General features: G+C 34.5%; 1 protein-coding gene across 2 annotated transcripts in view; it reads left to right on the top strand.

The window, feature by feature from the left end:
• Nucleotides 1–47: 47 nt before the first annotated feature.
• SLK (STE20-like kinase) overlaps nt 48–26,677 on the top strand; it is a 42,807-nt gene continuing 16,177 nt past the window's right edge. For both annotated transcript variants that reach the window (XM_004680463.2, XM_012723796.1), the window contains exons 1-12: nt 48–716; nt 12,631–12,795; nt 13,704–13,752; nt 14,046–14,195; nt 16,456–16,528; nt 16,685–16,879; nt 17,407–17,488; nt 19,314–19,442; nt 19,726–21,096; nt 21,925–22,055; nt 22,233–22,356; nt 23,791–23,970. In XM_004680463.2, the coding sequence (XP_004680520.1) occupies nt 567–716; nt 12,631–12,795; nt 13,704–13,752; nt 14,046–14,195; nt 16,456–16,528; nt 16,685–16,879; nt 17,407–17,488; nt 19,314–19,442; nt 19,726–21,096; nt 21,925–22,055; nt 22,233–22,356; nt 23,791–23,970 (2,799 nt within the window). In that variant the 5' untranslated portion in view covers nt 48–566. The remainder of the gene's footprint in view (nt 717–12,630; nt 12,796–13,703; nt 13,753–14,045; nt 14,196–16,455; nt 16,529–16,684; nt 16,880–17,406; nt 17,489–19,313; nt 19,443–19,725; nt 21,097–21,924; nt 22,056–22,232; nt 22,357–23,790; nt 23,971–26,677) is intronic.

Genomic DNA, 26,677 nt, shown 5'->3' with positions numbered 1-26,677 from the left:
GCGGCGTCGGCGTGGGCGCGCGCATCAGGCCGAGGCGGTGTGGGCTGGGGAGAGAACGAGGCGGTGGCGGCGCCCCAGAGCCGAGGGGACGCGCGGGCCTCTCGCCGCGGGAGCTGACGGCTGCGGAGGAGACTCGGGGCTGGCTGCTCGCGGCGGGAGAGCTCGGCCAGGCGACTGTCCTCCTCAGACGCCACCGGCCGCGTCCCTCGCCCGGAGTGGCCTCCGCCCCTGGAGACTCGCCTTGACGCGGGCCTAAGCCGCGGCGGTTGCGGCGTCCGGACCGCTCGGATCCGTCGGGCCGGTTGGGGACAGGCGTCCGGCTAGGTGCCGCCCCCCGAGGGCTGGCCGGGGTCCAGGCGCCCACCGCGCCGCCCACGGGCCGGACTCGGAGGGAGGGGCCCCCCGCGCAGCCCCCCCATCCCTTCGGCCGGAGCCCGAGCCGCGCCCCGCCTTCCCGGGACGGAGCGGCGGGAGCCGGGAGAGCCCGCGCCTGAGAGGAGGGAGGAGAAACTTTGCCTTTTATTGTTTTTCGTCCTTAAGTCCGAGGAACTCTGTGGGGTGGGAAAATGTCCTTCTTCAATTTCCGTAAGATCTTCAAGTTGGGAAGCGATAAGAAGAAGAAGCAGTATGAACATGTGAAGAGGGACCTGAACCCCGAGGAGTTTTGGGAAATTATAGGAGAACTGGGCGACGGAGCCTTCGGGAAAGTGTACAAGGTAAGAGGGAGAAAACGGGAAGTTGCGCCGGCGAGAGGATACAGCAGCCGGCCCGAGGGGCCAGAGGGCTGCTGGCTCGCGGGTTCCCTTCCTGCCTCTCGCCCTGCTGTGGGCCCTGTGGACGCGCACTGGGACTTTGTTGAAACCGGTTGTCTTCCAGGGAATGACTCGGTGGGGTCCGAGGTTGAGCAGAATGGGGCCTGGACGGGGCTTGAAGAGCGATGACCAAAGGGAGGCGAGGTTTTAGCATCGACTCTGTCAAGCTGCGGAGGAAAGGGGTCGTAGTCCTCAGCTAGTTTTTAAAATCGGATACTCTCTTTTTACTGGATGTATAGTTCTTTGCATTTGTGTGTCCGAAAATAGTTCCCCTTTTAGTGCCCGGGGCATGTGCTTGGTTGGATCAGAGCTAATACTTTGGAAGGGGAGCAAAATGATCGCCACTTGCAGACTGTTCGTGAGTTGGTTGCTTGACAACATACTTTAAAATGGAATGGATTTCGTGATAGAAAACTTCCAGAGGAAAACCTGCATCCGGCACTAGAGTCTAAATATAATCGCAATAAGCGTGACCTAGAAGGCAGTACAAGCGCCTCAGAAATTAGAAATACATGTATTTATACATTTTTCTTTTAGTAGAAAGCGGCTTGATGTTTCAACCTGAAGGCATTAATGTTAACTGCTTAGTTCTCAGGGAGTAGATGAATGATGTCATCGGAATATTTTCATCCTGAAGGGTGAGGATTTTCTGAAACACAATTTATGGGGAAGGATCCGCAGGGTTGCCTAGAGGTGAAAACATAAATATGTAGTTTATGCTTATGCATAAAATATGTGGTTTATGCAGGGCTTTGTAGTTTTTAAAGTATCTTCACATCATTGTGCCTGGCAAAAGTCCTGCAAGAAGGCAGGTCGGTAGTCTCAACATTTCATCCATGAGGAGGCTGAGACTCACAAATTGTTCAAAGTCACACAGGTCACAACTTAGATTTTCATGCAGGTTTTCTGACCTCATGTTTATTGTTATTGTTGACTTGAAGCATCCTTCTGTACAAGTGATGGCATTTTCCCACACGTCTGAGCACCGTTACACTACTGCCTTTGCTCCACTCAAATGCATCACAGTCTCCTGGCTTTTTCTTTACTCAGGCTAAAGAAATATCCAGTCTTCCCTGTGCTTTCTAGACACAATGTCCACACATTTACTGTAACACTTGTTACATACAGTAACCAAGCTTAGCTTTTATGTAAGTGCAGGAGTCACAGTTAGCCTACATGTTCAGGCTCACCAAATGCACTAGCACACAGTGTGTCTGTCTCTTTTTCTGTTGAAATGAAAGAATTATGCTGTTTACTTGTGGGTGCTGTTGAAGCTGTTATATGGTGTGAAAGTTTGCAAAGTACACTTTAGGGTTGTGTGGAGGGTGAATATGGGTTCAGCAAGGCTTTTAGTATAGACCTCTGGTAGAAGGGCTTTTAGTGCAGTGGGAGGATCATTCCTGGGAGTCAAGAACTGCATCCAGTGCTGGCTGTCATAAACCAGCTTGTGGTCCCGGACAGGAGCAACTAGCTATTCTGAGTTTCGGTCTTCTTAGTTGGAAAATCATAGATTTCTCTAAATGCTTAGATTATTCAACCCATTAATGTTCTGTGACTATGTGGGTGTCTAGAGAAGGCAAACATAAATCCGTACAGTACCTGGAATCCTTTAGTTATAAGGGAGCAGGTGACCCTTGTGCTATTTCCATGGTGTAAATGTTGTATTGTATAAAAAGTTTAGTGTTAAGACTACACTGGAGTCTTAAGGCTCTGGAGTTGGGCTGTATCTCAGCTCCCTCACTCACACCAGCAGCCTGTGACCTTGCACAAGTTACTTAAGTCACTCCACATCTCTTTCCTCATCTGTAAAACTTATTCCTGAGTGTGTGAGAGCTAAAGGAGATAAGTATAAGGCATATACAAAGGGCTCAGTAAATGGTCAAAATTATTGTTAAGGCATTTTGAGCTTATAAAAGCAAAATATTGGATAGAGCAGGAAAAGGGATATATGAATATAGTAAACCATTTTCTCTGGTTTCCTTGGCAATTGTGTGCACTAACTTTCTGGCTTAATTCTTTAATGACTGCAAAGAGAAATGTTACCTTTCTATAGAAGGAGTAAATTGAAAATTTCTGAAAAGAGACTCCATGTAGTTTAACACTGTAAAATTGTGTCAAGGATAATTTTTGTGGCTTTTGATTGTTTTAGTGTGATATTTGAAAAGCATAATTTCTTTGTCTTTTTCATTTCACTACTCTGTGCTTCCAAGGAATAGGCTGATTTTTTTTGGTTTGTTTGTTAAATGCTATTTTATTGCCTTTTAAAATTAAGATTGGATTATAACATGAAATGAGTTTTTAAAAAGATTTACTTATTTATGCATATGGGACTGGGGTACAGGTCAGAGGTGCAGGGGTGGTGAGAGGATTCATTAGAGACAGAGTGGGGAGCAGAACGGGGGACTGAAGAAGTACACTGCTGAGGAGCAGTGGGCGGGTCAGGAGAGGTCTGCCACACTATGTGGATTACCTCTGGGGCAGGGATCCAACTCATGCTAAAGTGGCTTTAGCTTCTCAGTGCTATGCTTTAACCCGCTGCACCACCAGGGAAGGCCTGAAATGAGTTTTTTTTTTGAAGAAAATTTAGATTTATGTGACCTGTTTTGCCTCTTTTACCTAAAATATTTTGTTTTCCAAAACTCCCTAGAAATTTTAGATTTTTAAACTTCCTTCTACATAGAGAAAAAGCTATCAGAACTTCACGTGGTATGTAGAAGCATGCAGTGGAACACTTTCTAAAATTCATTCTATTATAGAGTATGGAAATTAGTAACTTATAAAACTAAATTGTAAACAGGCAATCATCTTGTGTAGTTTAAATCATTTTTCCATTATGTAGTTATATTCTATCCTTAGTCCAGCATTACACAACTTGTAGCAGTTATTTTCTTGCTTGAAAAATTTTCATTTATATTTATTTTTTATACTATTAATTGACTTAAATGAAGATATGTAACTTTCCTCAGCTTTTTGTTTAATTTTTGAACTTCTGTTGTATTTAACAACAACCAAAAAATGACCTAAAGTTATGTTTGAACTGAAGCTAAACTGACTACCTGAAGAAAGTGATTCTTTTTATGGCACTGATGGGGATGTGCCTTTAAAAAAAAGTGAAGTACAAAATCTTTCTGTTGAAAAGTACAAAAATATGTATATTTAAAAATGATAATCAGGTGAACTCATATTAGATCTGTCAGGGTATAGGAATTTTGCCAGCACCCTAGAATCCTTAGTGAATCAATTTTCTGACTTGATCCCGTTCTCCCTCTAAAGGAAACCACTATCCTCTCTTTAGTCATTCATTCATTTGTTTTTCTTTATAGCTTGCTATGTAGGTGTGTACTCCTCAACATTATAAACTTGATTTTGTACACATTTGAACTTTATATGAATGTAATCTTCTTGATTGCATTCTTTTGTGTCAGTGTTGTGTTTGTGAGCCTTTATCATCACCTGGAAGGATGATCAGTACATTTTCATTGTTGCATAGAACCCCACTGTTTATGTATTGTTAATGGGTATAGCAGTTGTTTCTACATTTTGACTGTTATACACAGTACTGGTGTATACATGCATTAATTTTGCTAAGACTTAACTCAGGAGAAGAACTGCTGGGTTGTAGAGTAGTATATCTTAATTTTACTAGACCATACCAAACTATACCAATTTCCACTCCCAGGAGCAACGTATAAAAATCTCTTTGTTCAGCATCCTCAACATTTGGTATTGTCAGATTTGACAGCCTGATGTTGGTATATTTCTCATTGTGGTTCTTTCTCTGATTACTAATAAATGAGTCTTTAAATAGGCTTATTGGTAATGTGGATTTCTTCTTGTGTGTTCAAGTCCCTGTTTATGTTCTTATGGATGTCTTTTTCTTATGTATTTGTAATGTCTGGATTTTAACCATTAGTTGGTTATGGCTGTTGCAAGTAAGTTCACATTTTGTAGCTTATATTTGCATTTTTTTTAATGGAGTGCTTCTAAGAATACGAAATTATTTTAATGGGGTCTAGTTTGCCAGTTTCTTTCTTAAAGTTAGTACTTCTGTATTGCGTTTAAGAATTTCATTACTGATTCAAGATTGTGAAGCTAATACTGTGTTATATTCTAAAAGTTTTATGATTTTGCCTTTAACATTTTCCCCCTCTATGGGTTACCCTGTTGTCTCAGAACTCAGCATTAGGAGAGAAACTATTTCCTACTATTTTGCAATGCCATATCTAATAGATGACACATGTCTGTTTCTTCAGTCTATTTTCTTCATTGATCTATTTCTCTATTATTATCTTTGTCTTAACTAGAAAAGCATTAAAATAAATCTCTGTTAGAGTAAGACTTCAGTAGTGTCTAGTAATATTTTTGGCCTTTAGTCCTGCCATGTGCATTTTAGATTAGCTTAAGTGAGTTTCACAAACTGTTTTTTTTATTGAATTTATGTCATTGTTAGAAAATCTAATATCTCTGTGAGTGAGAATATGATATATATTTAGTTTCTATTTTATCTCTAGGTCTTTTTTATTATCTCTTAATAAAGGGTTTTGTTTTTCCTCCCAGAAGTCATGGGAGCCTTTTCAAGAGTGTCTTAATGCTTTGTTTTTCCTAATGGAATTTTTTTGTTTTTGGTTGTTTATAACCTTCAGTAAGTCTTCTGAGAAAGGACTCATCAGTGGTCCATTTTTCAAGATCTTGCCTTTATGAATAAGCAATTTTGTTATAGAATTCTAGTTTAAAAATAAGCTTTTATTAGAATTTTAAGACTTTTCCCTAATCATTGTCTTTTGACTTTAAGTCTTGCTGTTGAATGTCTGATGTCATTTGTTTCCTGATCTTTTTTAATTTCTTTCACTATATAACTTAGGATTTTCTTTTTATCCCATTTGTAGTGATACACTTTGATAAATATTTTTAAATTTTAAAAAGAAATCCTTTCATTTTGCTTAACTTTGGTTAGTCTTTTCAATCTAATTGGAGATTTACTGCCTTTCTCAGGAGCATTTGATCATTCTCCTTTAAAAACTGATCTGTTGGCTTTTATTGAAGTAACTTTAGTTTACACTGTCTAGGTTCTAAAGTGATGTTTTTTTTTTGTTTTTTTTTTACCAGCCCACTACCAAGTTTACAGTCACCATCAACCACCAACCCATCATCCCCTTCTATACATCCTTTCCCACCCTCCTTACTCTGTCATATAGCCACCATTGTGTTGTCAGTGTCTAAAGAGTTTTTCCTTTATTATCTATAAATAATGAAATCACATGTTATTTGTCTTCCTCCTTCTGATTTACTTTACTTAGCATGATCCTTGCAAGCTCCATCCATTATTGAAAATGGTAAAATTTCATCTTTTTTGTTTTGTTTTGTTTTGTTTTGTAAATAGCTGAATAGTTTGGCATTGTGTATATGTACCACATCATTAGCCACTCATCTGGCACTTTTTGTTTCCCTTTTTGGTTATTGTGAATAACTTTGCAATAAACATAGGGGGCGGGGGTGCATGTCTCTTTGAGTTAGTGTTTTCATACCTTTCAGGTAAGTTAGGTATGACACACTCTATCTCTTGATTTTTCTCCCATCTTTACATCTAATCCTCAGACTCTTTCTTTCTTATTTCTAAGTGTTGGGATTTGATTGGGCTTGAATGTAGATCTTTCTTTCTTCTGAGAGGAAAGGAAAGATCTTTCATCTTTAAGACTTTAATTACTCTCTTAATGCCATTTATGTATTGATCCCAAAGTCTCCATTTTGAAAGTTAGACCCACACATTCAGTTATTAGATATGTCTCTGTGGATATTTCATAGATTCTTTAAACAAGGAGTCCAAAAAATGAACTAATTGAGCACCTGATGTCAGGTCCAAATTTGTTGTTTTCCCTATCTAGTAATTGACATCCCATCTACCAGTTGCCTGGATCAAAGACCTCGAGGTAATTTTTAATACTTGCTTCCTTACTCAACCAACCTAGTCAGGCACCAGGGCCTGTTAATTCCCTTGTAAATATTTCTTGGACCTGTGTCCTTTCTTCGCTGTCACAATACTAGCCACAATTGCTGTTAATCTCTTACTCAGACTACTCCAAGTCATTAGTGTGTTTTTGGGCTTCATGTAAATATCCTCATACATATTTTGTATCTGGCTTTTTTTGTTCAGCATTATATTAGCAAGAGTCATTCTTGTTGCATGTTATAGTCATTTGATATTTCTCTTTTGTTTTATAATATTGTGTTTTATAAAATACAAAAAGTTATCCATTCTGCTCTGTGTCAACATTTTGATTGTTTCCCCTTTTTTGTTTTAAGAATTAAATCATGAATATTCTTATATATTTTATGTATATATGCCTGAGAATGGAATTCTTAGGTCACTGGGTTTATTTATTTTATACTTCAGAAGATATTGCCACTTTTCCAAAGTGCCTTTACTAATTTACATCCCCATCAGTAGGGTATAGGAGTTTCTCAGTTCATCTATATCCTCACTGATAATTGGTGTTATTTGAAACTTTTACTTTTACATACTTTTCTTGAATGTGTGTTTGTTTATAAATATCTGTAAAGTATATGTATATACTTGTGCGTGATATGTATATGTGTGTATATGTGTGTGATAAAGTAAATATGACAAACTTAACAATTATTGGTGCTGGGTGAAGGGTGGGTGTTCACTGTTTTGTTCATTCCATTTCTTTATATAAGTTTGCATTTTTCAGAATACAGGAGGAGATAATTTAAATACTTTTCTGTACATTATTTTATTTCTTTTACTTTATTTTAATTTTATTTTAATTTTACTTATTTTGTAGTTCTTTTTCACATTTTTTTCTGCCCCCCCTCTCCATTTGGCTAGGTAACTTTCTACTCTATGCCACTAATTTTAGTTGGCATTTATTAAATACTACACTGTGCTTTGTACTTATTATCACACAAAGTTCAAATTCCTAGCACATGCACATTTATGTTTTAAAAGAGTTAACTGACTTGGACTGCAAAAATAACTGTAACATGCTGGCAGGTTTTTTTTTTCTGTCCTTTGTACAAGTCTTAGTATATAATGAGTTCCTTATTTTAGCAACTATGCATTTGGCCCTTTAATTTTATAACTTAGGCTGAAAATGTTTGTGTGGAAATGATCTTCCACACAAACCCACACAAATAAAGGAAACCCTTTATTTTTCTTAATTTTCAGAAGTAGTACATCTTGTCTTTCAAATAAAAATTTTTTTGAAAAAAAATTTTTTTGGTGTTTTTTTCACTTTCCATTTTTTTCAACTATGCACATTTCCTCAGCTTATCTCTTATACAGTTGTGAAGGATGTCTTGGTATATTTATGGTGCTCAGTGTTAATAAGTTCTTTGAAATAAGTGAAAAACTGTGATCCACGAATTGACAAAACATTTCAGTAACTTCACCTTTACATTGTGTGGTTGGTATTTGAGTGACCACACTTGGGTTTTGAATAAAAACCCAGAGTAATATAAATAAAATTTTTGAAAATATAAAGAGAATATGATGCACATTCCTTTCCCTTTTGCAGAACCCGGGGAATGACATGAAGATGCTTATTAACAAAAGGTTTTCTGTAATATTTTGCAGGCTTTAGAGGGAGCATGAGCAGTAGATCCTCTTTAGTTGTGAATTCTGTATTTGGGAATTTTTCTACTTGCTAAAATTTATTTATAGCCCCAAGTCCATGGACACAGTGCTTTCATGGTCATTTGCATATTTGTGTAAAACTGCAAAATATGTGAGTCCCCAGACTCATACTTTCCTAGCCGAGATGGAATAAAGTAGTGTTATACCTTCTTGTTTAAGCTTTCCTGCAGAGATAACCAATGGATGGAGACTGTGGAGGGCAGTGTAAAATCCACAAATGGCACCTGTTTGATGGATAGTCTCGCAGAAGTCATCCAATACTTCCTATTTTCTCTTTCTTAAACTAACATAGAATCTGCCAGGTATAGTAGTTTTTAGGATTTAAGATTCTTAGGGGTGTGTATGTGTGTGTACATGAGTGTGCATATGTATCTCCTAGGAGCAGTGGTTGTATTTACTAATTCAGTGTTTGGAGCAACCTGATGGAACATAACTAAAACAATAATGAAAATCAAGTGTATATTTTGTTAAGTGATATTGAGTAATTTTACTTATTTTCTTTGTGCTGAATATCCTTATACACTGTGTAGTTAGACTCTCATTTTGGTGGAAGGAAGCTCTATTGCCCTTTAGATCATGTCATCTGAATAAATGAAAAATTTTTTTAAATAAATGAATTTTTAAAGTACTCATATCACTTAGGAAATATCACTGTTTCCGTGCAGCCTCCTATTAGGGTATGTAAAGTGACCAAGCTCTTTTCATGATTCATGAAAATAAAAACAGTGATTTTTAAGTTATTATGGGTCATCTTTGAAAACTTTTTATCAATATAAATATATGTTTAAATCCACATTTGAATATTTCTTAATCCCACTGCTGTTTTTATTTATATTTGTTTAATTATTTCATTGTCTTTTTATGAAGATTTTTTTATGTTTTAGATAATAGAACTTTAAAAAGAGATTTATTATTTATTTATGCATACATGAATTGGGGTATAGGCTAGAGGTGTGTGGGGGCAAGGAGGGATGAGAAGATTCATTAGGCAGAGAAGGGAGCAGAATAGGTTGGTTGGTCAATTGAAATACACTGCTGAGGGAGCAGCTGTTGAGACAGGAGAGGTCTGCTGTGCCATGTGGGTCACCTCCCTGGTCAGGGATTGAAATCATCATGCCTCAGTGGCTGGCATGATAGCTTGATAGAGCTGAGTCCCCGAGGCAGGCCCTAGAACTTTTTCTTTTTAATACTTTAAGACATATCTTTAAAATCTCTTACACATCAGTAGAAGCATGTGGGAGTAGGATGTCTCTTTTCTTCACAGTATCCTTGAGCTTGTACCTCATATTTTATAGTGTTCCTTTTTAAAGACAGTTTCTCTGGTCTTTATTCCCGTCAGTGATACATTCAAAAGTGAGAAAAGGACTTATCTCTTACTGGCTTATTTCCTGTAATTTAGGGATAAGTTCTAATTACTGGCCCAACTGTCAAATCTTTCTTAAGACAAATTAGATGCCATCTCTCACCTGCTGTGAAAGGTTTTACTTTTGAACATACCTGTGACGGGGCCCTGTTTTATGGAGGGATGCCATAGTGGTGCTCAGGTGGTGGTCATGTTGCCATTGCCTGTGCTTGTCACAGTTACAGCCGATGACCTTTCAATCCTAAACTATTTATGGACCTTTTGAAGAAAGAATGTGAGTCCTAGTTGCTATCAAAAAATCTTTTTTTAGTACCAGTGGTAAAATCAAGAAAATATTATTATAATCACAAAATATGAGTCAGTAGCATCAAAGAAAATTTTGGAGACAGTGATAGAAGAAACACTTGAGAAATGCTGAATCACCAAGGTTTTTAATGGCTAGAGAGTGATATTGTGTGGAGAGACAGTCATTAGATAACTCAGTCATTAGATAATTGTGAGTAAAAATATGACTCAGAGTCAAATTTAAATAAGGAGTACTTAATTTTTTTTTTTGGTACGCACAGGAATGATCAATATACAGTAACTATTTTGTCTAAATATATCCAAAAGAACTTAGTTATAACATAAAAATTCTAAAAGATAAAGTATTATAGTTAATTTATAGTTTTTCTTCCTTAGTAGGATATAAAGGCTCACTTTAAAAGTCACCCTATATTTCATAAAATGGGGTAGAATAGAATATTCATTTAGAGTAGTAGTGTTCACCAGTATAAATTTTTTTTTTTAACTCACATCATGGTCTCTGAATCCTAAGCATTGTGTTAATTAATATTTCTTTTCAAATTTTTCCTAAAGACGTAAAATACAGTAATAAACCACTTAGGGAAAGTTCCAAGATACAGGTTGATGCCTTGTTTTGTTTATTCTTTTCATCATCTCCAAGGTTAGTTAGGTCCCTAACCAACATCCCACATGCTGATTTTGAGTATTTTATAACTTCTTTAAGAATCATTCATGTCCATTAAAAAACTATGAAAAATACAGAAAAAGTAAAAACGTTGATCTGCAGCTCCACCATTCTCATTATACTTCCCCAGACATTTCTTATGTCTATCCATCAGTGAAAATGAAATTGTAGAAAATTACATACCTTTCATGTAGTAACTTGCCTTTTCCCCCCATTCAGCAGTGTTTTGTGGCTTCTGTTTGATCAGTTCATTTGATTCATTGACTAATTCATCAACTAACTAATTTTAATGGCCACATAATTTTTTCCTTGTATGCTGAAAGATGTAAACAGGTTCCTTTTAACAAACATTTAGGCAGATTAAATTTTACTTATTTGAATAGCACTTCATCAATTGTTATGTGTATGCATTTTTATTTTGTAAAATGTTCTATTGATGAATTCTTTAACTTAGGACTGGGACACTTATTTTTTTGAGACACTACTAACTTAAAAGTTTGATTTTTTTTTCTTTTAAAATAGTAACTATAGTTTTGCTGAAGTTGTGTCAAGCAATATCAGGTTAAAATGATAAAAAACTAAATTATTCTTTAAGATCTGCTTCCTAACTTTGAAAAGTGATCTTGACTTCTACCATATACTTGGAAAATTTTCATTTATAGTAAATGGAAGTAAGAATTTACTCAAAGAAAGGAAATGGAAAAATCAAAGTATTAAAAACAGGAAAAATGAACAAACTGATAGGAGTGTAGGGAAACTAGAAAGGGGAATGATTAAAATAAAGAAAGGACTTTGAAAACAGATCTGGATATGAATCTTGATCCTGTCTCTTTCTAGTTAGGTGACCTTAAGAAATCTTTTTAATCTCACCAAGGTTATCCTCCTTTGAAGCAGTGATAATAATATATCATGGATTTGCTGCCAGGATCAGTAATAGTAATAATGACAACATTTTTTGAATACTTACCCTATATAGGAGACCTTGAATTAAATGTTTATATGTAGCTTTAACCCACTCACTCCTACCTCCCCACCTTGGTAAGTGTTTTATTAATATTAACCCATTTGTGAAGTATAGATAGCTTTTATTAAGGAGAAAGGTTTAACAGAGAGAGGTTTTAAGCTGTTCGAAGCAACACAGATTAATAAGTGGCAAATCCAAATTTTCACCCTGCCTGAGTAGAGCCTGTGCCTTATGCGCTTGGCACTGCGTATAGCATGCATTAGTCAGAATTTGTTTAGATTGTCTTTTAAAAATAAGTTTGTCCAGAAAATGAGAGGACAAGTCATTTACTGGGAGAAAAGATATACAAAAGACTATGCGACTAGGGCTGTTTAATCAAATATATGTAAAGAGCTCCTAAAAGTCAACAGCTTATTAAAAAATGGGCAGAAGATCTGGACAGACACCTCAACTAAAAAGATAGGTAGATGAGCAATAAACATATTAAAAGATGCTTTACAATACATGTCATTGCAAATTAAAACAAGGAGATACCTCTGCATACCTAGAGTGATAAAAATCCACCAACTACTGGTGAGAACAAATGTTACTTGGAAGACAGTGTAGTTAGTTTCTTAGACAACTAAACATGCTCTTTAACACATGATTTAGTGATCATGCTAAAAACTTATGTCCACAGAAAAACCTGCATTAATTGTATCAAGTACACCCCTCTGATGTGGGATACTGATAGTAGGGAGGGGAAAGCATACGGGAATTCTCTGTATTTTCAGCTGTGATCCTAAAATTTCTAAAAAAAGTTTATTAAACTAATTAGAAAAAGAGAATGCATTGTAATTGTGATTTCTGTGATATTTTCATTTTTAGGCCCAGAATAAAGAAACCAATGTTTTAGCTGCTGCAAAGGTGATTGATACCAAATCTGAAGAAGAACTTGAAGATTACATGGTAGAGATAGACATATTAGCATCTTGTGATCACCCCAATATAGTCAAGCTGCTAGATGCTTTCTACTATGAGAACAATCTTTGGGCAAGTATTTTCTGTTTGTTTATAGGAGTAGCCAAAATGAGTTAATTGTCATAAAGAGATATAAATTGTGAAAGTTATTTTATATGTTACATAATCTCTTTAGTTACTTATATTACTTATGAGTAGATCTGCTAATGAATGAGCTAGGATCTGGTTTGTGTGTATGTGTTTTTATGTATTTAAATTTCAATATATTTATGTTCTTTTATATTTACATTTATAAATATATAATTTTTCCCTCCTCTCTCAGGAGAGGGAAGGTGAGAGGCTTCACAAGAGACAGAATGGGGAGCAGAACAGACAGATCTGCTGAAATATGACACTGATAAGGGGAGCAGTAAGCAAGATAGGAGAGGTCTACTACCCCATGTGGGTCAGCTCCCTGGCCAGGGATTGAGCTCAGACCTCTATAGTGGCCCTTTGTGGTGGTAGTGCTGAGACTGAACCCCAAGGCCACCAGGGAGGCCCATATTTAATTTTAAACTAAAAGAAGTCTATATTTTTTGTATTTCAAAAGTCCATATTTATTCCTGTATTAAAGTTAAAAATTTATTTATGATTTGCATCATTACAGCTACCTTAAAAATGAATATAAGAAAAGTCAGTGGTGATGAAAAGTATATATAGTGCTCTCTTAAACAGAAATTTGTTTAATTTTGGAGAAGCAGAGATGCTTAAAATGGCAGTTAACAAAAATATGTATACTTCTACAGTGTGTTTTCTTTGTGCTTTCCTAACTGTCTATGCTTGCAACTCTTTTGACATAGAAAATCCTTATGGTCAACATAATAGTGGTTCTATAATCTATATTAGTTGATGTTTACTCCTTTATCTTTTATTGGTGAATTGATTAAAAAATTATCAAACTCAAAGTAGTGTTAGACACATGGCTTTTTATTTGCCCACAGATCCTCATTGAATTTTGTGCAGGTGGAGCAGTGGATGCTGTGATGCTTGGTAAATACCTTCTTGTTTATTATGTTTTCATCTTAATAACAAAACAAAGTATTTTCAACATTTATACATATGTATATCTTGCTTTTAAGTGAAGTCCAATAAGAAATCAACTTAATTATTTTAATATTTGGGATAATAACATTATACATTGGTTATAATATGAGGAAAGTAATCTTTGTAGATATTTAGTTCTTCTGAAATAAATTTAGTTGGTAGTGATGGTAAAGGTGTATAGTTTGCTGAATTGTTTCACAGTAAAAAAAAATGCAGATTTGTTTTCTTTTTTCTTATAGAACTTGAGAGACCATTAACTGAATCTCAAATACAAGTAGTTTGTAAACAGACCTTAGAAGCATTGAACTATTTACATGATAATAAAATCATCCACAGAGATCTAAAGGCTGGCAACATTCTTTTTACCTTAGATGGAGATATTAAATTAGGTAAGTTTATTCACTTAAACAATATACTTTTGTGCTCTGTGATTTCTTCCTGTATGTATATGATTTAATAATTGTTTTGTTATGACTCAACATTTATGTACAACATGGAGAATAACTCCATGTTAGTTTTTAAAATACTTCCTTGGCTAAATAAGTATTCATAATTCCCAAATTTTGTAATAAAGGCACCTAATATAAAGACATTTTAAAAGAAAGTAAGAAAGGATAAATCTTTATTTTCAAGAAGTTGAGCTTTAAAAAATCTGGTTAATTCTTTTTCCCTTGAATTTTTGTATGTACATTTATTACTTGTTATAGAATACATTTAGAATATGACAGAGTCTGTAAAACTGTTAACTTAGCTTTATTTTCATTCCCAAACTCAGGACTAATGGGTTTTTTTTTCAGTGTTTATATTCTGTTTTTACAGCTAGGCATTTTTTAATAGTTTGCTGAAATTTATTATTTTTAAATAATTTTAAAATTTATATATCTATATATATGCATACACACATGTATTTTACATTATTGTTCATTTTTGTGCAATGTATGCTTGTATGCTTTCTCATTTTATGTGTATCCCTATAAAATTCCCATAACTAATTCACCTGAGCTCCATCACCATAGTCCCTTGTGCTCTTCTCTCCCTATTTTGTTCCCTCTTCCTCACCCTCCCTTGAAAAATGTCTCTGATTTAGGGTTGCCTGCTAGTTTTTTGTTATTTTTTTTGTCCTGATCCCTTATTTAGTTCCTTTATATTCAACCTATAAGTGAAACCACCTGATACATTCTTTTCCCTTCTGGCTTATTTCACTGAGCATAATCCCTCTAACTCCATCCATGTTGCTGCAAATGGCATTGGTTTATCTTTTTGATCGCTGAATAGTATTCCATTTTGTGCGCGCGCACACACACACACACACGCACGATAAATATTTTGACTAAGCAGAGTAACTTTAGGTTTGAAAAGGATGCCTGAAATCAATATGAGAAATACGATTTTTAGGCCCTCCCTGGTTGTACAGCTGGTTGAAGTGCAGCACTGAAAACTAGCTGCAGCTACTTCAGTGTGAGTTCAAACCCTCCTGCCCCATCCCACCCTGATCCATATGGCGTAGCAGACCTATTCTGTCTCGCCTGCTGCTCCCCTCAGCAGTGTACTCTGTCAGTCTCCTTGTTCTGCTCCCCACTGTCTCTGGTGAATCCTCTCACTGCCCCTGCACCTCTGGCCTATACCCAATTCTATGTGCATAAATAAATAAATCTTAAAAAAAAAATAGGATTTTTAGTTTTGTGTTTTATGCTAAGGGAATAAATGGTAAGTTTATAAGAATAAATAAATTTTAGATGGGAAACTAATTGATTTCACATATATAAATATGATTGAATGTATAATCCTCTTTAAATATACCCAAGATAAGATTTAAATATAATCTGATGATAAAATCCAAATTTGTGCATTCTGGGAGGATATTGAAAGGACAAATATTTTCAAAGGCCATGTTGATACCGTTGATCATAGTGATTTTACTTTAGTTTGTCATGACACCTGCAGCAGGTATAATTAGGTATACTGTAGAAAGTCATATAATTGTATAGCTTATCACTTTTAACTCTGTAGACATGTTTAGCGTTAACCTTTGAAAGTTATATGTGTGTGTGTGTATACATGTTATATACATGTTATATACATGTGTATAGTATGAGTGGTACAAGATTATGCAGCATTAGTGATTTTATGTTAAGGTACTAATGATTGAGCTTTGAGTTGAAAAGCTATAATTTTGCTGTTCTGTATCATTTAAGTCAGAAAACATGACTTCCAGTTTTTTTCTTTGTAATACACTTTGTGAGGATGCTAGCAAGACATATGCTGTCATAAATATTTTTTATACTTTATGAAAATATTTGTTTGTTAATTTAATTATAACACGAGCACAAGTTTGCATTTTTTTTGAAGTGGGCATATTGGTCTATTTTGAAGATACTAATTTTTTTTTCAATTTGGGAGAATTTATGATTTAAAGATGTGTAAAATGGTGGTATTAAATGTATTAATGATAGTATCTTTGGCAGTTTCTTTTGTGGTAGAAAGAGGGTGGTCAAAATTAGGATGGTAGAGATGTTACTTCTCTTTCTATTTATTCTTAAATAAGAATGGCCATATTAAGTACTAGTAATGATTATCCTCTATATTGAAATACAGTGCGTCTTCCTTGAAAGTTGTCATTAATATTTATGTGTGATTATTTATTTTAAGCGGATTTTGGTGTATCAGCTAAAAACACAAGAACAATACAAAGAAGAGATTCTTTTATTGGCACACCATATTGGTATGTATTCAGTTTTACAGATTTACAGTGTTAGGTATGTCAGTAGTAATCGCTCATTAATTTGCCTATATAATCAATTATACTGTGTATCTTTAATGAGATTTATAGTCACTTTTAAAGTTAAACATCCTAACTTTCAGTGTCCTGTTTTCATAGGATGGCTCCTGAAGTGGTCATGTGTGAAACCTCTAAGGACAGACCTTACGACTACAAAGCTGATGTTTGGTCCCTGGGTATCACTTTAATAGAAATGGCTGAGATTGAACCACCTCATCATGAGTTAAATCCAATGCGAGTGTTGCTAAAAATAGCAAAATCTGAACCACCTACATTAGCGCAGCCATCAAAATGGTAAAATATTCTAAACAAAGCTTTTTAAGAATCAAAACTTGATGTTTTATTCTCCCAGTTTTCCAAGGCTATTTAAATTTAGGTAGGTGGTATGAAGACTACGTGAATTAGAAAACTGAATTTTGGTATATTTTAAAGACTTAATATCATACAGCTCTTATGACTAATTTTCCTAGTGTATTTAAAAGTATCCGTGATTTGAATTCTGCATGAAAACAGTTTTTTCTGTACCATGAGAAAGTCAAGCTTGTATGTGATTTATATTTGTGGAATTTAATATAATGGAATTTTTGTACTTTGTCACACTTGTGAATATTTCACTGTATCTCTGTCTAAAACTATGAACCTATTTACATCTGTTTCTAACTTGTATTTTTTAATAACTTTTGAAATCCTAATATTCTTATATACAGGTTTTATGATGAATAAATGTTATTACATAATGAAATATAAGCATAATTTATCTGCACTGTGTTTGATTTTAATAATAAGAAAGTAAGATAAAATGTTAAATTTTTATTTTGAAGGTCTTCAAATTTTAAGGATTTTCTAAAGAAATGCTTGGAAAAGAATGTGGATTCTAGGTGGAATACATCTCAACTATTGCAGGTAAGTTAAGACTAATGACAACAGCAAACCATAAAATTGTTTTATTTTAAGAGCTCTTCAAGAAAATGAAATCTCAGATTTGTTCAATATGCTCTCTTTCTTCAACTGACTTCCCCTGTGGAGATTCAAAATACACTGTAGTGGTAAACATTTGCTCTGCAAATCTGTGTGCTGCCAGTAGTACAGGAGTTTTATAAATCTTTCTTCCTTTGCCTTTTTGGATTCAGTTTGTGTCCTTTTCATTTTCTTCGTTATTTCTATTTTCTAACTCTAGCTACTAGAAAACAAGCACCTTGTTTATGGCAGGGACCATAAGCTAATTTTTTTTTTTTTTTTAAAGATTTTATTTATTTGTGCATACAGAACTGGGGTACAGGCCAGAGGCTCAGGGGCGGTGAGAGGCTTCACCAGAGACAGAGTGGGCAACAGAATAGGCAGATGGTCAAAGTACACTGCTGAGGGGAGCAGCGGGAGGGTCAGGAGAGGTCTGCCACTCCATGTGGTCACCTCCGGGGCTGGCGGGAATTGAACTCATGCGGAAGTGGCTTTTGATTCTCAGTGCTGTGCTTTAACCCGCTGAGCCACCAGGGAGGGCCGTATAAGCTAATTTTTTTAATGTCTTCCATGAGGTAAATGGTCAATAAATATTGCTGACTTTCAAAATATGGTGTTAAAGTGATTGGATAATTATCAACAGAATCTGTTTATAATATTTGAAACAATATTTGTAAATAATTAACATAAGTGGGCAAATAGAATGACAAATCTTGAGGCAGTTACTGTTATGTTTCATTTTAGTGTTTTAGGTTGATCTGTTTATCTGGGGGATAAAACAGGAAAAATTGCCATGTTCTTTATAACAAGTATATCCCTCGTATGTATTTTCTCTTATTATCTTGCTACTTGCAGATTTGAAGGCTTTAGTCATGACACTAAAAAGCTGTATATGCAGAGATGAATAAAATGTCTTCATACTCTTGAGAATGTTAGAAACACGTGCAAGAACTAGGGTATAGGCCAGAGGTGTTGGGGGGGTAAGAGGATTCACCGAAGACAGAGTGGAGAGCAGAACGGGCAGATCCACTGAAATACACTGCTGAGGGGAGTACTGGGTTGGTCACTTCCCTGACTGGGGATTGAACTCATGCTTCAGTAGCTGTGGATAGCTTCATAGTGCTGTGCTTTAACGCATTGAGTCACCAGGGAGGGTCCATGCATTAATTAAAAAATATATATTTATTTTTTAATGCATACAGAACAAGGGTACAGGCCACAGGTGCGGGGGGTGGTGAAAGGATTCACTAGAGACAGAGCGGGGAGCAGACCAGGCAGATTGAGGAAGTACATTGCTAAGGAAGCAGCAGGCAAGGCAGGAGAGGTCTGTTGTGGATCAGATACCTAGCCGGGGATTGAACTTGTGCTGCATTGGCTGAGGATAGCCTCACAGTGCTGTGCTTTAACCTGTTGCACCACCAAAGAGGGCCCCTCTGTACATTAATTTTTAATTTAAATTTTAGATTATGAACTTTTCAAATATAGGCAAATACCTATACATACTGCCCAGATGTAATATGTTATTGTTTTTGATATATTTCCTTTATATTCCTTTTAAAAAATGTACACAAACAGTTTCAGGTCACCCCTACTCCTACTCAATCCTTTTTTTCTCTTCCTTTTTCCAGATGTAACATTATCTGAAATTGTATTTTTTCCTACCCATGGATTTGTTTTAACCACATAATAATTTGCCTTTTATGTATTTGAACTTACTTTGCAAGCAAACATTTTGGCTGTCATTGAGTATGTTCTTTTTAATGATCAACAGCATCCTTTTGTTACTGTTGATTCCAACAAACCAATCCGAGAATTGATTGCAGAAGCAAAGGCTGAAGTAACAGAAGAAGTTGAGGATGGTAAAGAGGAAGATGATGATGAGGAAACAGAAAATGCTCTGGTCAGTATTTAGAATGGAAATTTCTTTTAGGTATTGTTTAGGTTTTGAGGTATGATTAAACCTATATTCAGGATTAATTGAAGGGTTGTAGTACAAAATCTAATTATAGACTGACTAATAGCAAGTTTGTTTTTTAAACTATTTTAAAACTAAATTTGTTCTTTAAATTATTTTAATAATTTTAGTGATCAAGTTACTACATCATTATATTCATAGACATTGCATTAGTTAATCATCGTGAAACTATGTTTTAACAATAAAAATGTGTAAAATCTTTTTTCAGCCAATACCTGCAAATAAGCGTGCCTCCTCTGACCTTAGTATTGCTAGCTCTGAAGAAGATAAACTTTCACAGAACACTTGTATTTTGGAATCTGTCTCAGAAAAATCAGAACATAATACTTCTGAAGATAAATTTAGTTGCAAAGGTCTTAATGAAAAACCCACCGTTGATGAAACAGAAAAAGCTATGGAGAGTATTCATGAACATGTTAATGATAATTACCTAGAAACTATGTCTACATTCCATCAAGAAGAAACAGTTATTAAGGAAAATGGAAGAGAGAAGAAGAGACCCAAGATTGAAAGTCTACCTGTTACAGAAGACCAAGCAACAGTGCACATTAATTCAGTTAATGAAGAAAAAGAAAATAATATAATGACAACTTTAGAAACAAATATTGAACAGACTTTGAAACCTGAGGAAGAAAGGGATCAGGGAAAGCAAAGGATGTTTGAAAATAAGGTTATAACATCTGAAGAAATTAAAGATATCACTGTTGAGGCAGTGGATTTATTTTCTCATGAGACTGGAGAAAAAGAAGCAGATATTCACGCAATCAGTAATGAAATAGAACTTACAAAGGAAGCTACCCAAGAGAAATTGGGAGATGATGAAATTCAAAAAGATGTGATCAGGGATGCAAGTGTTGTAATAGGAACAGATGAGGCAGTAAATGTTGCTCAGGGGACAGCTGAAAACAGTGCTGAGGATGCTTACAGTAGTGATGGGAAAGGAATGGTTGAAGTAAGGGAGGAATTAGTCAGCAGGTCCATGGAGGGCCCCAAGGCCAGAGGTATTGAGGAAGTACCCACTAAAGAAATAGTTGAAATTAAGGAGATAGATCAAAAATCTGTAGAAGGTAAAAGTGAGGAACAGTTAATCAGCAGTTCAGAGAACATAGTGGAGAGCAGTGAGGAACCAAGAACAAATGAAGTTGCAGAAATTACTGAGTCAGGTAGCACTGAAGAAATAGTGGTCAGAAGTGCTGTGATGCATTCTGACCAGAAGACTCTGGGAAGTGAAACTCTGGATGCTCATAAAGCTACTACTCAGATAGATACAGAGCAAAAAGAAGTTCCATGTGAAGTGCCAAGTAAAATTGAACCCCAAGTTATTGCTGCTTCACAACCCAGTGAAACTCAGCTTGTTCCAATACCCAGTATTAATATCAACTCTGAAGATGTGGAAAATAAAAGGGAAACAAGTGCTTTATCAAAAACTGAAGCCATGTTGCCAGAATCTGAGAATCAAAAGGAAAATGATACTGATTCAGGCACTGGATCCACTGCTGATAATAACAGCATTGACTTGAATTTATCCATCTCCAGTTTCCTAAGCAAAACTAAAGACAGTGGATCAATGTCATTACAGGTAAGTGTACTTTAGCCCTTGTTTGGGTTTTTCTTTGTCGTTTTGGAGTTTAAGTGAACCTGAAGTAAAACAGCATGAATCATTAGTATTAGCTCTATAAAATTCTTAAGGCCTGTGAAAACAGAAAGATCCAACAAGAGAGATTCTGGATGTAATCTTTGCAGTTTTTGGTTTTCACTATCATAAGTATAATGTAGTTGTTTAGTGTGATATGAGTTCTCTTCTTGCACATATATAGGATATTATATCAGGGGTTAATTATAATGTGAAAGAATTGAGAAACTGAATGAGTGATACCCTTTTAGAAACAGTTAGGGTATAAATAGCCTTGGTGACCTACTAGCTCTTATAGCTGGCCAGTCTTAATCACCTTGGTTATAGCCATCAATCATAACTGTTGTGAGAATCATTGTGGGAAAAGAAAGAAAACCAAAACTTGGAGCTCTTAGAGCTTAATTTTTTAAATCAGTATGCTTAATAGTACTAAAAGAGCTGTGGTGAAGTCTAGGGAAGATCCAAGTATTCAGCAATTGTAACAAAAAGATTCCATGAATTCTTACATAGGTGGATGATAAGAGACTCTGGGTTGACAATATGTGTTATAAAATTACACATAATTTTACTGAAAACAGTTTTGTTTCATGACTGTAAAGTCATGAAATTCAAATGAAGTTTAAGATCACATAAGTGGTTTCACAGGTGTTTTATGTTCATATGTTATATATGTGTAGTTTTAATAATCTTCATGGCTGTTCAGTTTTTTTAAAGAAGAAAATGTATGCTTTCTCTCTGTAGTATTCTCCATAACTAAAATAAAATTTCACTCAGGAAACAAGAAGACAAAAGAAAACATTGAAGAAAACACGCAAATTTGTTGTGGATGGTGTTGAAGTTAGTGTAACAACATCAAAGATAGTTACAGACAGTGATTCCAAAACTGAAGAATTGAGGTTTCTTAGGTGAGTAGAGAATAACATAATTAAAATTGGTTTTGTGACTTCTTGTCTCTGAAAATTAAGAAACGAGTAAAATTGTGGGATGATTCATTTTAACATTGCTTTGAGTTTTTAAAAAGCATTATTTCAAAGCGGTTATTTGTGGTGTCTTCTTCTATCATCACCATTAAATGCTACCAGACGTCAGGAACTTCGGGAATTAAGATTTCTTCAAAAAGAAGAGCAAAGAGCCCAACAACAGCTCAACAGCAAACTTCAACAACAACGAGAACAAATTTTCCGGCGCTTTGAGCAAGAAATGCTGGTAAAGTCTTAAATATTTGTACCATTGTTTATCATGAAATTTTGTCCTTTATACTATAATCCATCAGTGAGTTTTAGAACATGTTCTCTGGCTACTAGATTTCTGACTTTGTGGTGTATTTCTGGCCTTTTCTCTCTTTGGTGTCTGGATAGCTTTTTTGGCCTTTTTTGTTTGTTTGTTTAAAAGGATCTTCCATCTCAGGCTTGTGCTCACTGACTTACAGTGTAATTGTTGCATTCATTTTTCTTTGAATAAAAATTGCCACAGAAGCCTGGAATCATGAAGTCAGTAAATGGCTTACAAAGATTTTAGATGTTGTCTATTGCTGGACAGTTTTTCAGTGTTAAGTGTGACCTTTCTGATTTTGAATCAAAATCAAAAGCTTTAAGCCAGTCTAGAGCAGTTTTCTTCAAGCTACCTGAATATTAGCTTGAAGAAAAAAAAACCTCTTGGGTTTTTTAAAAATATATTTACTTCTCTGGCTCATACAGTTAAGCTTCTGCATTCCTTTTCATAGCTGCTAGAAAAATTCATAGTGCTGACTATTCAAGAATAATTGCCACTGAGTCTTTTAATATTTTATCTTTTGTCCAAAATTGGAAAAGGAATTAGTAAATGGACACAAAATTTCAATAACTTATGTTGAACATCTATCTTAATGTAGATTAGAAAAAGATTTGAAATGTTATAGTATTCATGTTTGGTTATAGTTTTTTTGCTGTTCTTGTAAATGGTAAAGATTGCTTTGTAAGTGTGGCATTATTGATTATTTTTGTTGTATCATAACAGAATTTCTAAGAAAGTAATGAACTTTTGATTTCATTAAGTATTCTTATGGTGCTTAAATTCTGTTTCCCCAAACCTTATAAAAACTGTAATCCTTTTTCTCATTTTCCAAAATGTTTTTCTTTTCATAAATTTAAAAAGAAAAATATCCTTTATAAATATTTAATGCTACCTCTATCCAGAATGACAAAATTATTCTCAAGTATTATATATGCAAGAATCTTTTGTTGAAAGAGTAGATATGAAATTCCAGAATTTTATTTCAGTGTAATAAGATGTTCATTTTAAGGCTCTTAAGAAGAAGAAATATGAAAATAGCCTTCAAATAAGCCATTTGCTTTATTAAAAATTTGTGATTAATACCAAAAATTTTTTGATGTTAGTATTTCATAGCAACTGGTTACTGTTCTAGATGTCTTTTCTTTTTTAACATTGTACTACTCATATAAAAAATATTAAGTTAGTAAACAACAGACTCATTTTTTTGAAAAATTTCCTAACATTTTAGTGCTTTTGACTTGTTTAGAATTACAAGTTATTAATCACATCATTACATTTAAATGCTAATTGTGTGCTTTTAGTAAATGTCTTTATTATAATGAATTAATGAGTGATAGAAAAGTCAAATGATTTTGAGCTGTTTTACAGAGCAAAAAACGACAATATGACCAAGAAATTGAGAATCTAGAAAAACAGCAGAAACAGACTATTGAACGTCTAGAACAAGAACACACAAATCGCTTGAGAGATGAAGCAAAACGAATTAAAGGAGAACAGGAGAAAGAATTATCCAAATTTCAGAATATGTTAAAGAATCGAAAGAAGGAGGTAAGTGTACTTGTTGCTTTTAATTAGTAAAGCTACTCTTTTAATGTATACTTAAGACTATCTAAGAAATTAGGAATAATACTTTATAGTTAAACAACACTCTTTCATTCTTTTGTTTGGTCTTCCCAAAAATCATGCTGGCTAATAGTATGACTAGGTGTTTTTTCCTTTAACTGCCAAGAAAGCTGAAATAAAAGAGGTCTGCTTAATGGTTCATATTCATAAACAACCACTAAATGTTTAGCTAAGCTTTTAACAAAGTTTTTAAATTGAGCCTAACTCATTTTCCTTCTAGTTTAACTCATCTCCTTTACTAATGTAGTATTTAGGCCTTTATATAGAAATATTTTCACCAAGACGATGTAACTGTATTGTATGTACAGTTGATTATTTATTTGTAGTTTTGAATTCAAACTTAAAATAGTTTTTTCTTTATTAGTTTGATTGTCTTTCTTGGAACATTGTGCCTACACTAAACTTAGTAACTTGAAATTACAAATAATGTCTATAATTATGTTCATGCTACTGTGAGGTATTTTAAGGACTCATAGGTGGAAAATGTCTGAAAATCAATTTTTTTAGAATGAATATTTTTATTTTCCCTGAAATAGTTACATAATGTTATAGAATCTGTGGTATTGCTTACTATGACAGATTGATAATGGTTTGAAAGATTTATGTATTAGTGTGTCTTTTTTTCTTCTCAAAATAAAACTGAGACAGCTTAACATATAAGCAGTCTCAGAGATAATTTTATGTTTTATTCTATGCCTTTAGTTTGGGAGAATTTACTTTGCCATGTTCCTTGTTGCCCAGGCACAATAATTATGATCAGTTCTATTAGGATTGGAAAATTGATTTCATCCAAACTAGAATGCATTTTCTCCTTTTTGCATACCTCAGATAACCAGATTCATTGACTTAGCACTTAAATACTTAGAAAATTGAACATCTTATTGCTGGACTTGTCAGCTTTCTAAAAAAGAATAGAATTAAACATTAATAAATAGTCTGCTTTATGATTTCTTTCGAGAAGAATGAATGAGTTGGTGTGTTGTTTGATGTAGCTCCCCGTTGTAAAAATTCCATTTTGTTGTATGACTCTACTGGGACTACATGTTAATTTTCTGAAACCATGGGGTTACTTTTAAGAGACTTATGAAATCGTTTTTTAATACCAGATTAAATAAAAACATAAGTAAATATATGATTTAATAATACATAAAAGTTTCTAGTTATTACTGTTTGGGGGTAGGAATTTTAGCAGTGAACATGTTTGAAATTGTGATATACATACTTCAAATAATTACATTATATTTTTTCCCTTGTTGCTAAACTTCTTGCATTTGGGGTGTCTCTTCCTTTTAATGGTGATTTGGTTTCATGAGCGATTGCTAATGGGAAATTTTAAATGCACTGTTAAATCAAAATCATTCTCTCATGGAGCATCAATAGCATGTGGTGATTTGGAATCTGGTTGCTTTTGGTGCTTCTATTTTTTGAACACATGGTTGTTTTCCATAGTTGAATTATAGGTCTGTTGTTAGATGAAATTCTTATCTAGGACTTTGAAATGATTAGGGGGAGCTCTAAATTATACTTTATCTGGTATATAATAAATTCATAACTTACTAGAACTGTTATTTTGAGTGTTTATTTTATTGATTATTATAGTTAGATAATTAAGGTTGACTTAAATTGTTACAAAGGAGAATGTTATTCTATTCTAACACAAAAATCATAAGATGAATTCATTCTTACCACACAGTATATTAAGTGGTATAAAGAAAATTTAGTGTCCACTTATTTCTCCTTTGTTTATTCTAAGGCTTGATCTTGTGTTTCATTTTTTCTCTTGTTCAACTGCATGGATTTCATTTAGAATTATTTACTTGGTTTTACCAAGCCAATTACAAAGTTTGCACTATTAGAAATGGTGTTAGTTTTCCTTATCTTCAGTACTTTAAACAGTGTTATAGGTTTGTATAAAATTTTATGATCTTTCAAGAAAGTCAGTTGTATGATTCATTTTTAATTCAGCATCTTCACTGATTGTATTTGGGCCTTTAAGAGAGAATAATATATAGGGATAATTAAGCAGCTAATTAACCTTTATATGATGGAATGTCCCTTTCTGTACTAAGATCAAGCATGTTCTGTCCTTTCATTCTTTTTCATCAAACTAACACCTATGCTAATGCATGTAGAAAGGAACTTTTTAACAGCTTTATATCTGGCTTGTAGCTTGTCTGCTCACAACAATGCTTGCTGTGGAGAAAGTATTATTTCCCCACCTCCTGCATGCTTATACACTGTAGGTTATAAATGAAGTGGAAAAGGCACCCAAAGAGCTGAGAAAAGAGCTCATGAAACGCAGGAAAGAGGAGCTTGCACAAAGCCAGCATGCTCAGGTAACAGCAGCAGCTTACTGCTACTAAAAACAGAAAGCAGCATTATTTCCACAGCTCAGTAAGCAGTGGTTGAAAATGTAAATTCTAACTGTACTTATATGTGACATCGACTTCTCATACAAAGGTTCCCAGGATGTTCTTTATGTAATACTAAATTCCACACTAATAGTGATATTTAAGTTGCTAATATGAAATTAATGGAATGTTTGGAAAGCTGACGGCCACATAAAATAAGTATGTTAATGCATGTCCTACTTTAGCCATGATAAGCTTATATATATATATATATATTTTTT

Source organism: Condylura cristata, unplaced genomic scaffold (genome assembly GCF_000260355.1).
Source record: "Condylura cristata isolate star-nosed mole 26May11 unplaced genomic scaffold, ConCri1.0 scaffold00011, whole genome shotgun sequence".
NCBI lineage: Eukaryota > Metazoa > Chordata > Mammalia > Eulipotyphla > Talpidae > Condylura > Condylura cristata.
This window is presented reverse-complemented; position numbering and strand designations above follow the sequence as displayed.